This window comes from Callospermophilus lateralis, chromosome 2 (genome assembly GCF_048772815.1).
Source record: "Callospermophilus lateralis isolate mCalLat2 chromosome 2, mCalLat2.hap1, whole genome shotgun sequence".
Classification (NCBI taxonomy): domain Eukaryota; kingdom Metazoa; phylum Chordata; class Mammalia; order Rodentia; family Sciuridae; genus Callospermophilus; species Callospermophilus lateralis.
Genome location: NC_135306.1, coordinates 193,860,575 through 193,875,737, shown reverse-complemented (window position 1 = coordinate 193,875,737; position 15,163 = coordinate 193,860,575). Strand labels below are relative to the sequence as shown.

General features: G+C 34.3%; 1 protein-coding gene across 1 annotated transcript; it reads left to right on the top strand.

Annotated features, from left to right (window-relative positions):
* Positions 1 to 5,761: 5,761 nt before the first annotated feature.
* On the top strand, positions 5,762 to 6,724 carry LOC143391655 (olfactory receptor 4C46-like). Its single transcript, XM_076844414.2, has one exon. The coding sequence runs from the start codon at positions 5,801 to 5,803 to the stop codon at positions 6,722 to 6,724; it is 924 nt and encodes a 307-aa protein (XP_076700529.2). The 5' UTR covers positions 5,762 to 5,800.
* The last annotated feature ends 8,439 nt before the right edge of the window (positions 6,725 to 15,163 follow it).

Below are 15,163 nucleotides of genomic sequence, written 5' to 3'. Positions count from 1 at the left end.
TAATCAATTTAACAGGTCTGTGCTTATTAAACTATATTATTTAAGCAGAAAAAATTCTGTAATAAGTAAATGAATGCCAAAATTAAATCACTGGAACAGAAAGTCATGATCCCTAAATCAATCTTCAGACTTGAGCCAGTCTACAGATCCAGAACCCCTGAGTTGTAAGTGAAGTGGATCTACTTGAGGTAGGACACTGATACACTGCCAAAAATTTATGTGCAAATATTTCTCCCAGTTTTCTACAAAGGGACCTAAAACCTTTTCCACAGTAACTGTGCAGTACATTAGTTTAGACATTGCTGGACAACTTCACTCTGGTTATAAACTGACACTAATTCAAGGACACCCAAAACATCACTATAGTCTGGCTGTACAAAAAATAGACAGTTATGGGTAAATGATAGTCAATTAACATAAGCTTAATCAGATAGAGGTTCTAATTGCAGCTTTGTACCAGACATGGTTTCATTGCTTGAATAAATTAACATATACCCTGGCTTAGAAGTGGGAGGAAGATCTCATGGAGCTTAAGTGATGAAGGGAAACATAACTCTTGTCATTCTCTGAATGAGGCAAGTGGGTTTTCAAACTAATTTGGTGCCTATTTCCCCAGTTTTGGAATGCAAAATTGAATGGACCTGGTATTGGTAGAATCTCCACAATGGAACCATGACCTATGGAGTGAAGAATACTAGGGTGGGAATGGCAAAGTGGAAGCTGGTAGAGCTTCCTCTATATAAGAAAATAGACGATCAAAAGCAGGATTGCATTTTGCATGATAAATAATACTACTGCATTCCTGGAAGGATTTCAGAGATTGCCAGCACCATCAAGACTTGAAAGATGATCCAGTGATTCTTACCACATATTCATTCAACTCAACTATTTTGCCTGCGCAAACAACAGACAGTTATGAGAAAATTATAGTCCATTACCATAAGCTTAATCAGGTGGAGGCTCCAATTACAGCGGCTATGCAAGATGTGCCTTCATTGCTTGAACAAATTAACGCATCCCACTGGTACCTGCTATGTAGCTAATGGTTTGGCGAAGTCTTCTTTTCCTTATTCTCCCATAAAGGACCAGTGTGGTTTCAGCTAAAAAGTTAAGTGTGGCTAACTTCAGGTGTATGCCAGTGTTCCAGAACCATGTTATAACTAAGTTCACAGGTATTTTGTTGACTTGTACTTCCTCAAGTACATTATGGCCTGTACATTGATTAGTTTGTTATTATTGGAGCTATTAATAGGTGAGAAGAATCAACTACTCTAGGCTTATTGTTAACACATTGGAGTGGGAGAGAGAAATAATTCTGAATAAAATAATTCTTTTCAATATCTAGGAATTCAGTGGTGTGAGGTATGTCCAGATATCCCTTCTAAAGTGAATGGAATGATAAGTTGATGCATCTGGCCCCTCTTACAAGGAAAACAGAAGTATGATTCCTAGTGGATCACTTGGATTTTAGAGACAACATATTTCTCATTGGGGTGGATTACATGAGCCTAATTACACAGTGTCCCCAAATATTCTAGTTTTGAGTGGAGACCAGAAGAAGTGAAGTCTATAAAACAAATGGCAGAGTTCTGCCACATAGATCATATTAATCACATGGTCCAATTGTATGTAAAATGCCTATGGTATAGATGGCACCTACAGGTGAATTTCAATGTAAGACCTCAGGATTTTTAGGGAGATTCATGCTATCCTTCATAGGTAGCTGTTACCCATTTCCATACAGTTCTTGGCCTGGTTCTCCTTACCATCTCTATATTACAATATCTGATATAACCAATTTATATAAAGGAAAGATAAGTTTTGTCTCAGAGTTTGTAGATTCAATTCCATTTTCAGTTGTTTGCATTACTGTAGCCCTGTGGTGAGGCAGTACATCATAAGAAATGCTTATGGAATAAGCATTATGGAATGCTTATAGAAACAACTACTTAGATCATGGCCAGGAAGTAAAGAAGGAAGTGAAAGAGGCTGGGATCCCAGCCTCAGGTATTTATATCAAGTTAAATACCTAGTGGAAACATTATGCTTTATGAAATATGTATCAAAACATAAGAGTAGCCTACTAATATGTATATTATATGATTTTTATTTATCAGTTCAACATGAAAGAAAATTAAATAAATAAAAATTAAACATGCAAGACCTTGAATGGACATTTGTCCAAAGAATACCAATGGCCAACAGCTATATAAAAAGGAACTCAAAGTCAATATTTTCATAATCATCAGGAAAAGTGAAAAATCAAATCAAAGCAAAATATGAACATAACCCAGGAGGATGCATATTATAAAAATAAACCAAAAATCAACATAACAAATAGAGGCAATGATATAGGGAAAAGGAAAAACTTGTCATAGTTGGTGTGAATGCAATATTGGCTCTGTCTGTGGAAAACACTTGAACATTCCTTTATAGTATTATTAAAAAAAAAAAACATAGAACTACATATAATCTAGCAATGCTATTTCTGGGTATTTATTCAAAGGAATTAAAACAGTGTATCCAAGTTATATATGCATTCTTGAGACCATTATATGTTGTTCACAATAGCCAAATATGGAAGAAACTTAAAAGTCCATTGATAGATCATTACATAAAGAATATCTGATATATGTATATAACAGAACATTATTCCGGCTTTAAAAAAATCCTTTCATTTGCAACAAAATGGATGAACCCAGAAGATAATATGTTTAGAAAATATTAAAAAAAGGTCTGGCACAGAAAGACAAATGTGACATGACAACATTCATATGGTAAATCTCTAAGAGTCTAACTCCAATGCAGAGAGTGGTTTTTATATATTATATGTGCACATTTTTCTGTATGTAAATTATACCCCAAACAACTGTTATTTGAGAAATGATAAAAGAATTCACAGGCTTTGAGTAAATTGTGTGTTTGTGTTTACACATTATAGACATGACAAAGACCCGCAGCTGTAAAATGCTGAGCATTTATAACTAAATAGGAAGAAATCAAGAACAATTACTTTTAATTTATGCAAATATATAAATAGAATTTTTACAAAATATTATCATTAACAGAAGATAAGAATATGAAAAAAATCTTCATAGTCAGTCATCACGAAATTTCAATTTAAAACCAAAACAATTGACACCTGGATACAGAATGGGAAAAAATAAACAACGCCAAGTGACAAAATATGGAAAGATTGAAACTCTCTTCTTGTGTTTTAGATCTCTTTCCACATTTGTTTTGCTGCCTGTTAATCTACACTGACCACACCATGAGATCAGGGATAAGTAATTTAGAGACTTCTGAGAATTCTATTTTCAAAATACTATGAAAATTAGGAAAAGCAGTTTTGCAGTTTTCTACTTAAAATGTCTCTCAGTAAAGCTCTTCTTCACTGCTTTAGCTCTCAAGCAATCACAAGGAGTTTTCAGAAATGGTTTAAAAATGATCAGAAGAAAGAAGCACTTCTGTGATAGGCATCATCAGGGACCCTGCACCACTGGTCCCCGGGCTGGACCTAGGCGACCGTGCTATTTACCTGGTATTCAGCTCTCCTAGCAACTCAGGTTCGGAAAGGGAAAGGCAACTCCCACTTGTTTATGTTCTAAGTGCAGGGAATGCCACCTGTACTCTAGAGTGGGTGACACACAAACACAGTGCCAGGATACCCACTTCTAAACACAAAGCTTTTCCAACAAGGGGATAACTAATTCCTGGGAGAGGATGGAAAACTACAAGGAAGGTACCTGAGTTTTTATGAGAACCTCTTTAAATATCCTGATAGTGTGAGGTGAAAATATTCCTTCGTGTCATTAATGTCTCCACAGCAAGAATCCTTGTGAGTGGAATGAGCTACTAAAAAGCTTTTCCTCTGCACTTCCTACATCCTGCCCTGATGGGCCAGAACCAGGTAAAGAGGATCATTTCTCCATAATAGTAAATCAAGTGACTCCATTCTAATTTCAAATCTCAGGATTTCGGTGAAATCACTTTAAGCTTATGTGAGATGGAAAGATTTAAACTTATAAAGACACATCCTTAAAAATGGTTGATTTGATATTGAATTATCTGAGTGGCTTCTTCTCAACTACATTTTATCTTTCATATATACTCTGCTTATTGCAAGAGGAACTAATTTGAGGATGGATTTGTGCCTGAACACATCATAATGCCACAAAAATCATCTAGAACTGCAAAAGTAGGTTTTTAAAAGTGGTGAGGGTTATTAAATATTGTAGTGTTTCATATACGGTTAACATTACTTTTCTAACTTTGTCAAATACTGTCACAGAGAATCTCATTCTTCACCCAAATTTTCAAAACACTTTTGAAATATGTCATTAATCTAATCTGACATTGAGCAATTTGAGACTCAGAGAGCTGAAGTACTTTCTAAAACCAAGCTTTCTAGCTCTAGGAACCATTATTTAGGGAAGAGACATATCAATTGATGACCAAGATTAATCTTGAAGATGAAAAAATAATTTAATATATCTCTCACACACAAATGACCTAAATATGAATATTAATGGACACAAATCATCACTTGTTAGTCCAAGCACAGGCAAGTTGGACTCTTTCTGATATCAAATACTGTGGATAATACAGGTAAGTCTCTCTGTATTCTTTAAAAGTAATTTTGGAAAGCATTTCTACTCAGATTGTAGGGTAAAAAGTTCTGCTTCTCTGCTGAGTGCATGAAGTTATAAAGTGGATGAAAATTCCTACATGTATCCCCAGCACCGTGGTGGATACAGTAATATAACAATCAATTCTCTTAACAAATGATGAGGTGGTATTGTTATTCTCAGTTTATAGATGATGATTTAGGTATGCAAAGTGGCAGGAAATGCACCCAAGAAAGAGAATCTGCAACAAGAATCTATAAAATCACTTAAAATACATGAAATGTTCAGAAAGTTTTATATAATATTTCATTGCTTTTAAACAGCAAACATTAGTCTCTGACATCATTTCCTTACCTATTAAATGTACAAATAATATTGACCACCAAGATTATTCTAATTATTAAAATGAATTGTGTGTGGAGTGCTTGGTACCTTGGAACAACCAGAATTCACGTTAAAATATTTTATTATCAACTATAAGTTTTTGAATTTTGTAAACTTACATTATAGGTTATTTTATACTAACTATTTTGTATTTCATTACATTTCCATCATATTTATATCAAATGTTATAATACTCTGCTACCTGCGGCTCTTGCCTCTGGCTTCCACTGTACTGAACCTGACTCAGCTGCATCCAGGACCCAGGAAGACCTATATGAGATTAGTACTCAAGGTTTACGTTAATAAAAATCCTTGTCATCCTTTTACTCATTCTCTATTCTTTTTTTTGTAATTTTCCATTTCTTAATAATAAAGGGCACAATTTTTCACCTGTATATAAATATCCAGTACATTCAACTTTTACCTCCTTTTTTGGACTAAGTTGCTACTGGTGTATGAAATCCATTATTTCAGTTCAGGCTCAAAGTCATCCCAAATATGTTAGTGTACTCAGATGCCAATCCTTATCTATACAAAAGTCCTTATCTATATTCTGTTTTCCTAATAGTCACTCAGGAGGCAATTTGAGTAATCTTCAGGAATTCAGAACCCTTTGATACATCTCAAAAAATAAATAAACGCCACCACAAAAACATACAAATGTCATAAGATTTCACATCTCAGTGGCATCCAGGCATTTAATATTTATTAGGATGGAAAAAAATCTGAATAAATCCCAGGTTGTATCAACTTTTTCAGGTAATGTAACAAGCGTTCATGTGAAGTACATGGAGACTACAAACAATGTGACAGAGTTTGTTCTTCTGGGACTTACACAAAACCCAAAGATGCAGAAAATAGTATTTGCTGTATTTTTGCTCATCTACATTATCTCTATAGTAGGAAATTTGCTCATCTTGATAACCATCACTAGCAGCTCATTGTTGGGATCCCCCATGTACTTTTTCCTGGCCTATCTCTCCTTTATTGATGCCTGCTATGCCTCTGTCAACAATCCTAAACTGATTAGAGATGCACTCCATGAAAAGAAGACCATCCTTTTCAAAGGATGCATGGCACAAGTCTTTGGGGAACACTTCTTTGGAGGTGTAGAGGTCATTCTGCTGACAGTGATGGCCTATGACCGCTATGTGGCCATCTGCAAGCCCTTGCACTATACAACCATCATGAACTGGAGAGTGTGTGGCCTGCTAGTGGGAGTGTCCTGGATGGGAGGATTTCTCCATGCAATCATTCAGATCCTCTTCATCTTACCACTACCCTTCTGTGGCCCTAATGTCATTGATCACTTTATGTGTGATCTGAACCCTTTGCTCAATCTGGCCTGCACTGACACCCACACTCTGGGGCTCTTTGTTGCTGCCAATAGTGGATTCATCTGCCTGTTAAACTTCCTCCTCCTGCTGGTCTCATATGTGGTCATCCTGCACTCCCTGAGGACTCACAGCTTGGAGGGTAGGCGCAAGGCCTTGTCCACCTGTGTCTCCCACATCACTGTGGTTGTCCTGTTTTTTGTTCCCTGCATATTTGTGTACATGAGACCTCCAGCTAATTTACCCATTGATAAAGCAGTTGCTGTATTCTATACCATGATAACTCCCATGTTAAATCCTGTGATCTACACTTTGAGAAATGCTCAGATGAAAGATGCTATGAGGAAATTGTTTAGCAGGAAATTGCTTGATAAATGAACTTGCCTAAATTCCAACATTGATTTAAGTGAGGAAAGGATAAACGAAAATTTTAGAATATCTCAGCAGATTATGATTGGATGAAAAAAGACTGTTATTTATAAACTCTTCATTGAAAGAAGACTATGTAGGCTAAAGATTAGAGACTACCTAACCCAGGACAATCTACTCATATTGCAAGTTTCTACTAAATCTGATCCTGATTTTCCTAGCTTTATCCATTTATATGGATTTATAATTTTTCCTTCCAATAAAAATTAAGGATATAAAAAATACTGGTATTGATCATTAATATTTATAACTCTAAATCAGGTAAACACTACCATTACAATATAATACCTGACAGAAATAGGGAGTTATAAGAAGTGGTGTACTGATGGTCTAGTAACCAGAATATTACCAATTTTTTGGACCATATGCTTAATTGCTATCATACATTTCCAGTAATGATGAGAAAATGTTCATATAATTTTACTGGTTACAATTTTTGATGCTCTTTGACTATCTATAACTAAAAATAAAGCCATTTTATTATTATTTGTTATTACTTTATATGTCAAAATGGATGTTCATATATTTCTAGTAAGATTATTGTGTCTAAGTACTTCAGGGCAAAAGACAATGACCATTCATTTACTCTGTAAGTGTTGAGAAAGATTCAACCATGTTTCTATATTTCCTTTTAGCCTTTTGAACTAGGCTATTTGTTCAGGTCACTGCAAGCTGATAACCCATTAGAAAGAGGGATGACTTAAATGAAAGAGTTCTTGAATGTCACTCTGGAATTCCTGTTTACTAGAAGAACAGTTATAATCCATAAAGTACTTGCCTGTTAGCTACCAATATTTTCCACAAGTAGCACAATGTTTAGTACCTGATTACATATTAAATAAATAAATAAGTAAATAAATAAAGTACAAATCACAAAAATGAATTCAATAAAATATACACTAAAAATGATTACAAGGGATCATGGGAATTTTTTTTACCTTTATTTCCTTCAGATGAGAATTCGGTAGAGAATTCTTGATTGCCCTTTAAATAAAACAAAAATTTGTTTACCTCTCACTTTGAGGAATGGGAAAGATTATGGAATTGAATATCACAATATGTGAGAAAGTGTTTGCCTTGATATTCCCTCAGGAAGACATCATTATTCTACAAATGAGGGTTCTTTATCATTTTCCAGTTACTTTGTGGTAACATTTCATTATGTAATTATGTTATTACATAATTATGTAATAACTTATACTGTAATTATTTCATTATTACATTTTATTAAAAGTCATTTCTCATAATATGTAGATCTTCCTACACACAGAGCAATTGCAGGATTAAATACTTTTCAAGCAATTCTTCCTTCACTCATTAATAAACAAAATTTTGTGCCCAGGGAATATATTTTGGTGGGTTTCTGATGTGGCATAAGGTACCAATAGCTTCTTTCTTTATACATTTAAAATCTACTGAGAGACTCCCAGAAAGGAGTAGAAAATTACTGCAGAGCATTAACAATGGTAAGATAGACAGGGTGCTATGAAACCATAGATGAGGGAAGTGAGGCATGTGTCAAGAAAGATTCCTAAATGGGAAAACATTAAAAATCATATCCAAGGGAGAGCGTAGGATCAGTAGAGTAAATAGGCAAGATACAAGGCTAAATCATTCCTAGGACAGGTAGTAGATACAGAGGTTACCAAAAAATAAAAAATAAAACGTATGTAGAAAAACTGCATACTAACCTAGAATAAAGGTAAATTGTAACTTTCAAGACTCAAAAGAAAGAAAAAGGCAAGATCAAGAAAGTTTTCATAATACTGTTAAACCTTAATGGTAAGGTCCGTGGGTCAAATTTTGATAGCATTTTTAATCTAGCAAGTACTGTTGTCAGATTCTTGTTTTGTGAATAGAGGAGAAAGCAAAAGACTATTATAAGAGTACAAAAAGTTTGTGTCCCCTGGCCTCCATGCAGACCATGTTGTGCAGTTAACAGTGAGTACTCTAGAGCTGCTGAAGCCAAAGTTAAAGCCAGACTTCACTTGAGACTGCATGCTTTCTTCCCCTTACCATATTAGCTTTCTTGACTTCCATTTGTCATTTGTTAAAACATCTTCAGTTCAAGTTCTATATCTATAGAACACAAACTGACATGGAGAAAGACGAATTGTTCCCCAATTTTTTAAAAGTTTTAGACAACAGAACTGATTATGAGGAAGATTAGAAAGAGAAGAATCATAGGTACGATTCAGGTTCTGACTTCCACCACCAATGGATGAGGAAATTCAGAAAATGGAGGAGAGAGAAACACAAGTTTTTGCAAGTGAAAAAATGCCTCTCCATTTCCTGTAGAAGTGTCCTCCCTCTCACTACCAGTAGACTTCAAAAGGTTAATTTGAGGTCATTTGAGACAATAAGTTATTATGTAAAGGGCAGATAGAATATAACACTGACTCCCAATACTAATATTGACCCCAAACAAATGGAAAGGGGAAAGTGCAATATTATAAAAGTTAAAATGCACCACATTTCAAAACTGGTGAAACTGGTTTTATGAGTGTTCAACAACTAAGACTTGAAGGACAAAAACAAGAAAAGTGGTAGTGCAAGAAGCCATCCATGAAATACAGGAGGATCTTCTCTTAACCTGGAAGCCAGGGAGAGAGAGGCCTGGCATTGGAAACTTTCTGGGGCTGTCCTATAGAAATAGATTGCCCAATGCACATGGCCCTTCCCTCTGGTCTCCTAGGAAGGTCCTCATAGGAGGTCCAGAGATAGGTGTAACCCATTAGGAATAGAACAGCCCAACTTTAACCTTTTTTGGAGAAGAACATTTTATGAAAGGTCCTTGATGTCTCCCAATATAAATAAAGCAGATGTGGGCACCATTTTGCCAGAAGCTCTGTCCATCTGGTCAGCTTGCCCATCCTGCCCCACGTTTGAAACTACTTTCTGTGTTCTGTGTTTTTTTCCTATTGTATTTCTCTTAGCTTTCATTTCTCAGCCAGCCCATTCCACCAAGGGGAATCCCATTCCCACTGCCCCCATGAGGTGTGGGTCGGATAATATGTCTTAATAAAACTGTCAATATTTTGACCATTGCCCTCCAGGATCACCTAAGACCAAAAGAACAATGGGGCCCCTCTAGGTTGATCATATCCAGGAAGCAAGAATACCAAGGAAGAGCCTGAGGTCCCACAGTTCTCTTCAGAGGCACACCACCAATGAAAGAAAAACCCCTAAAGGACTTGCTTCTCAAGGGTCCCAGCACCACCCTGAGGACCAATCCCCTAACACATAGGTTTCTGAGGGACATTCAAAATCCCAAACACATTAGCCACCAAATGACCATGCACACCGACCTGTCCAACATGATATTATCTTATTCACAAAAACAAAGTTGAGCCTGCATAGCACTCACTACTCCATCATCAAATGTAGTGGTATATGTTTCTTCAATTTTTAAAAATAAGCAATGTACTCAATGGGCATTTCTCCAAAGAAGATAAACAAAATAGCTAGTAAGCAGAAGAAATGGCTGTCAACATTAGTACTCATAGGGAAACATAAATTGAAAGCACAGAGAAAAAAGAACTTCAAACCTATTCAGGTGGCTATTATTAACAAAAAGTAAAGAAAGAGAAATAAATAATTGGAAAAGATATAAAAATAAGAACACTTGTGTTCTATTTATGGGACTATAAAATGGTTGACTTCTATGAGATTCGCTCCTTAAAAATTAACTACTAGACGATCCAATTCTATTTTTGTGCATAAACATAAAACAATTGAACTCATGGACTTTAAGAGATGTGCACTCATGTACATAGCAACTTTTTGTGTAATATCCAAAGCATATAAGTAATTCAAGTTATCTAAAACTAAAGAATAGATTAAAATGTGATATATACAGACCATGGAATATTTATCCAGTATTAAAAAAAAATGTTTCAATACTTGCTACAAGATGGATGAAGCTTGAGGACACTGTGTTAAGGAATATTAGCCATGCACAAAAAGTTTAATACTGTATTATTCCATTTATATGAAGTACCTTAAAGTAGTCAAATTTGAAAAATCATTTGGAATTTTTTTCATGTGAGATGCTTTATGCTTCTTTATTTAGTTACTCATTATTTTACATATTTAGGAACTCATTGGTATTCACTTTATGCTTTAAGATATATTTTAACATTGTATTATTTATTTTGATGTCCAAATTATTTATACCTTTGACTATGATGGGTTCTATCGGTTGACTCCAGTTTCTCTGGCACATATGCTCATTAAAGTATGTGCATTTTAGAATTCCCTACTTTCTGCCATTACATGATGCTCAATTGATTATACAATTTGTGCTCCAGACCTAAAATCAGCCATTTCCTCAAGAACTCCTAATATTTCTGTTGGAGAATGTTAGAAAAATAATACCAATATTCTAGACAATTATTGTTTCATATTCTTTTAAACAATGGCACTTATAGATCATTTTAGCACCTTTAAATGCAATAGGCCACCTCTTTTCCCACAATAAGACAAATGGATGGTTAATTCATTATCACAACTTGTTTGTGTTTCTTAATTGGGAGGGAAGTGATCCTTTAGAGAACAACTCTTCCCCAGATTCCTGTGTTTAGCATCATTTGTGTATAAATACTCCTCCCAGGATGGCAAAAGAGAAGCCTTCACAGCCAGAATTCTGTGTGATCATGGATTTAAGGAAGTGGGTGAATCTGGGACTAATTTAGCTTGTCTTCTAAAATGTAGATGAGAATAAAAGCTTCGAGTTGCAAATTTAAAGTGAATCTGCTTCAGACAGAATTAGAGAAGCATTTTTTATTCTCATTTAATTACATGACTTCCAAATTGCCTTGGGAAGGAAAAAAAGCAACTGAACATACTTAACTTATAAAAGAGTTAGCAAAGCAAGGAAGGATTGCACTTGGAAGTAATTTAGTCATATTTAATAGTTGTAGAAAATTAGTAAAATCAATGCCACAGCCAGTACCTAAGGCACGGTAGGCACTTGTGGAAGATAGAAATTCTCGAGACTTCTCCGAAAGCACTACAATCAAAGGAAAGAAGATGGAAATAGAAAGCATGCACAGCAGTTTCTGATGGACAAGGGCACTACTCTGTGGGTAAGGAATATTGGTAGACAGGGAGATGAGAAGCAAATGAAAACAGTAACTATTGCTGTGTTCCAGGAAAATATTTCAGGGTTCCCAGTGGTGATGATGTTGCAATGGATACAGTAGAAGGCAAGCATCCCTTCTCCTCTTGGCCATTGAGCATAGAAGAGTATGGAATGCCACTGCATTATATCTATAAGAAATATAGATATGAGGAAAGATGTAGTCCTCTTCCTTATGTTGCTTCACTCTAATTTACATCTTTCTTATCTATCTATGAAATTTACAAGTGTTAGTTTTTTTATTTGATATTCACTTCTGTTTGAGTGCATGCGGAAAATCTCATGAAGGCAAGCAAACCTGTAGGTAATAGCAGTGTTGTGGTGTTTAGTGTGATCAAAGAGCACTGGATTTCTAAGATACCCATGAAATTGATTCACCATCTCAATCAAGACTCTGGATCACAGTCCTACCTTGGGAATACCACAGTACTTCCTACCTACACCAGAATATAATTGTTAAGGCAAAATTAAATGACAGTGTGAATAGAACTTCTACTAAGGTAAGGGGTTTCAGAGCTTTATTTTAATACATCAAGAATATAACACATTTTCAGATGAATGTGGACACTCTCATGCTGAGTGAAATTAGCCAAACTCAGAAACTCAAAGGTCAAATGTCTTCTCTCATATGCAGAAACCAGAATAAAATAAAGGAAAGAGGGAAGGAAGAATAGGATAACACAAAGAACCAATCAAGTGTAAATTAATAGATGAGCAAAAAGAAGTCAGAGTAGAGAAAAGAGAATGCAGGGGACAATTCTTGAAGGAAAAGAGGGAAAAGGGGGATCGTAAAGTGAAATCGATTTTCATGTATGTATGAATATGTTGTGATGAACTCAACTACTATGTATAACTATTAAGGCTTAATTAAAAAAAGAATATGACACATTTTAAAATTTTACCACAGTGAATACTTTTTAAAACTAGATCTTCCTCCAATCTCTGATGCCAAAAATACAATCTCCTCTCCAATTCGCAGACTATGAACACTTTGTAATCGCCTGATGTGAACAAAAATGTCACCATCTAAAGAATACATATCTATTTCTTTACTTTTTTTAAATGATAATATCAAAAGTTTATTTAATGATTGTATTACAATATCTCATAGGAAATGCATATTTGAAACACAGTATATGGGTTTTAATATTTTAAAAAACTTGGAGTCTTATCATATGCTGCCTTTGCCTGTGGTACAACTATAGAAATTACATTTTTAGTGAATGTGCCTTATAAGAAAATCCTTCTGATGTCGAGAAAGTCAACCTCCTTCCCCAGCACTGCTCTAGATTTTGTAAATTTTAATTTAGAATATATCTTAAAGGCCCATGTGTGTATGTGTGTATATGTGTGTATAATTTTTTAATGTTTGCATAAAAGTACCATTCCTGATTCAATCTCACGGAGGCTGATATGGGCACTAAATTGTTATCTATCTTTCACCTCCAAGGAAAGGGCTATTAGGAAGTTCTTTGTGACCATTAGTGGCTATATAGTTCTATAAGAAATATATTTTAGTATTTATTATAAAGACTATTATTTATTTATTTATGAATGTAGAAAATTACCTCCTAAGAGATTGTGCCCATTTAAATCCCTACCAAGAATATTTAGAGATAACTGTTTTCCACATCTTTGTCATCAAGTATTTATTAAAAGACATTTATTTTTAAAATCACAGTTTTAGTTCAGGAGCTGAAAAGATATTTCTTTGGAATTTTAACTTGAATATACTTGTCAATAAAAATTAAGCTTCCTTTTGATTCTTTCTAATAAGAAAAGGGTGTCTTTTAAAATTGGCACTTTGTCAATTCTGTATGTGTTCTTTTTTTTTTTAAGTTGACCTGTGAAATCCACTTAAATTTGAAGCAAATATGCTTTCTTAAGTCAAGAGATTTTTACACACATTTTATTCAATTCATAGTTAACTTTGATTTTTGACTGTGCCATTATTTGGAGAACATATGTGACAAGGTTCATAGAAAAACTTATCCTGTATTTTGTATAGTCAAAACAAATTAATGACCATTTTATTTCTATCTTTTCTCCCTTGAAGTCAGGAAGTGGAATACCTGATAATATCCTTTGTAATTCTATTGAAAGTTTCAGCTATAACTTGGAGCATTTACTGCTAACATTTCTAAAAATCCTTAGTTATGAACCTGAAATTTGGAAAAATACTCTTATAGATGTATGTTTTCCTCTTTTTCCTTTATTTTTAATGTGTCTCCTAGGGTCTAAAAATACATATTTAAATATTCAGAAACATAAAGAATAAAAAAAATAAGTATATATAACAATGTTATAAAAAAATGTAGATGCTGAATTTGGACATAAGACATTTTAAGAGATAAAGTATAAAGAGATTGACTTAGTTAAACAACAGATTAAACTAACTCTTGTTGGACTGGATCAACTATCTTGTTCATTCACAAAATTTTGCTTAATGTTTCTATTATTTTCCCTTCTCTTTTCTCCTCTTATATTTTCTCCTCTTCTCTTCATGAAGGCAATTTCAAATGTTTAGAAAGTTATTTATTAATGTTCAGAATATTTTAAAAATAAATCTACTAAACTGCATTAACAGGTTCAAGAAGGTTAAAAGTATACCGAGGTAAATTCATTATCTCTGTTTCTCTCTCTTTCCCTCTCTCTCACTCATTGAATGTGTGAAAGAGGTTATCTTAAACGTTTTAACAATCATTACTGAAATGTTCAACATGCTTATTCTATAACTACATTTTAATAGAAGCACCAGCTTCAAATTATGTGAATGTCTATTAAAATAAATCAAGCTTAAGTGTTCTTTAGATTTTCAGTGCATCAACCTACTGTAGATAGCTCCTTCCTGAGGACTGATGGAATATATTCATCAGTTTGGAAAGCTATTTGTTCATACCAAGTACCCTAAAGTAATGTGCAATTTGCTTGATGAAGCATTTGCATTCTATTACATTTTCCATGTCTTATTTAATCATTGTCATATCCAATCTGGTAAATGCAGTAAAATAGTTTCTAGAAAATTCATGTTATCCAAAAAAAAAAAAAAAAAAACAACAACAACAACACCCAGAATGAAAAGTGATTGGAACCTATTGGGGGTTCTCACTGAAGGCACCTCTTGTAAAGCTGTAGTTTCATGACAAAGAATATGTATTCTACTCCAAATTTAGTATTTATTTTATAATTTTTCTTTTCTTCTTTGCAGATTGTTTCCAACCTGAGATATCCCCACATCAAATGAAACC

Excerpts from the sequence above, each read along its gene's own strand:
- LOC143391655 (XM_076844414.2), top strand. The coding sequence starts at position 5,801 with ATGGAGACTACAAACAATGTGACAGAGTTTGTTCTTCTGGGACTTACA.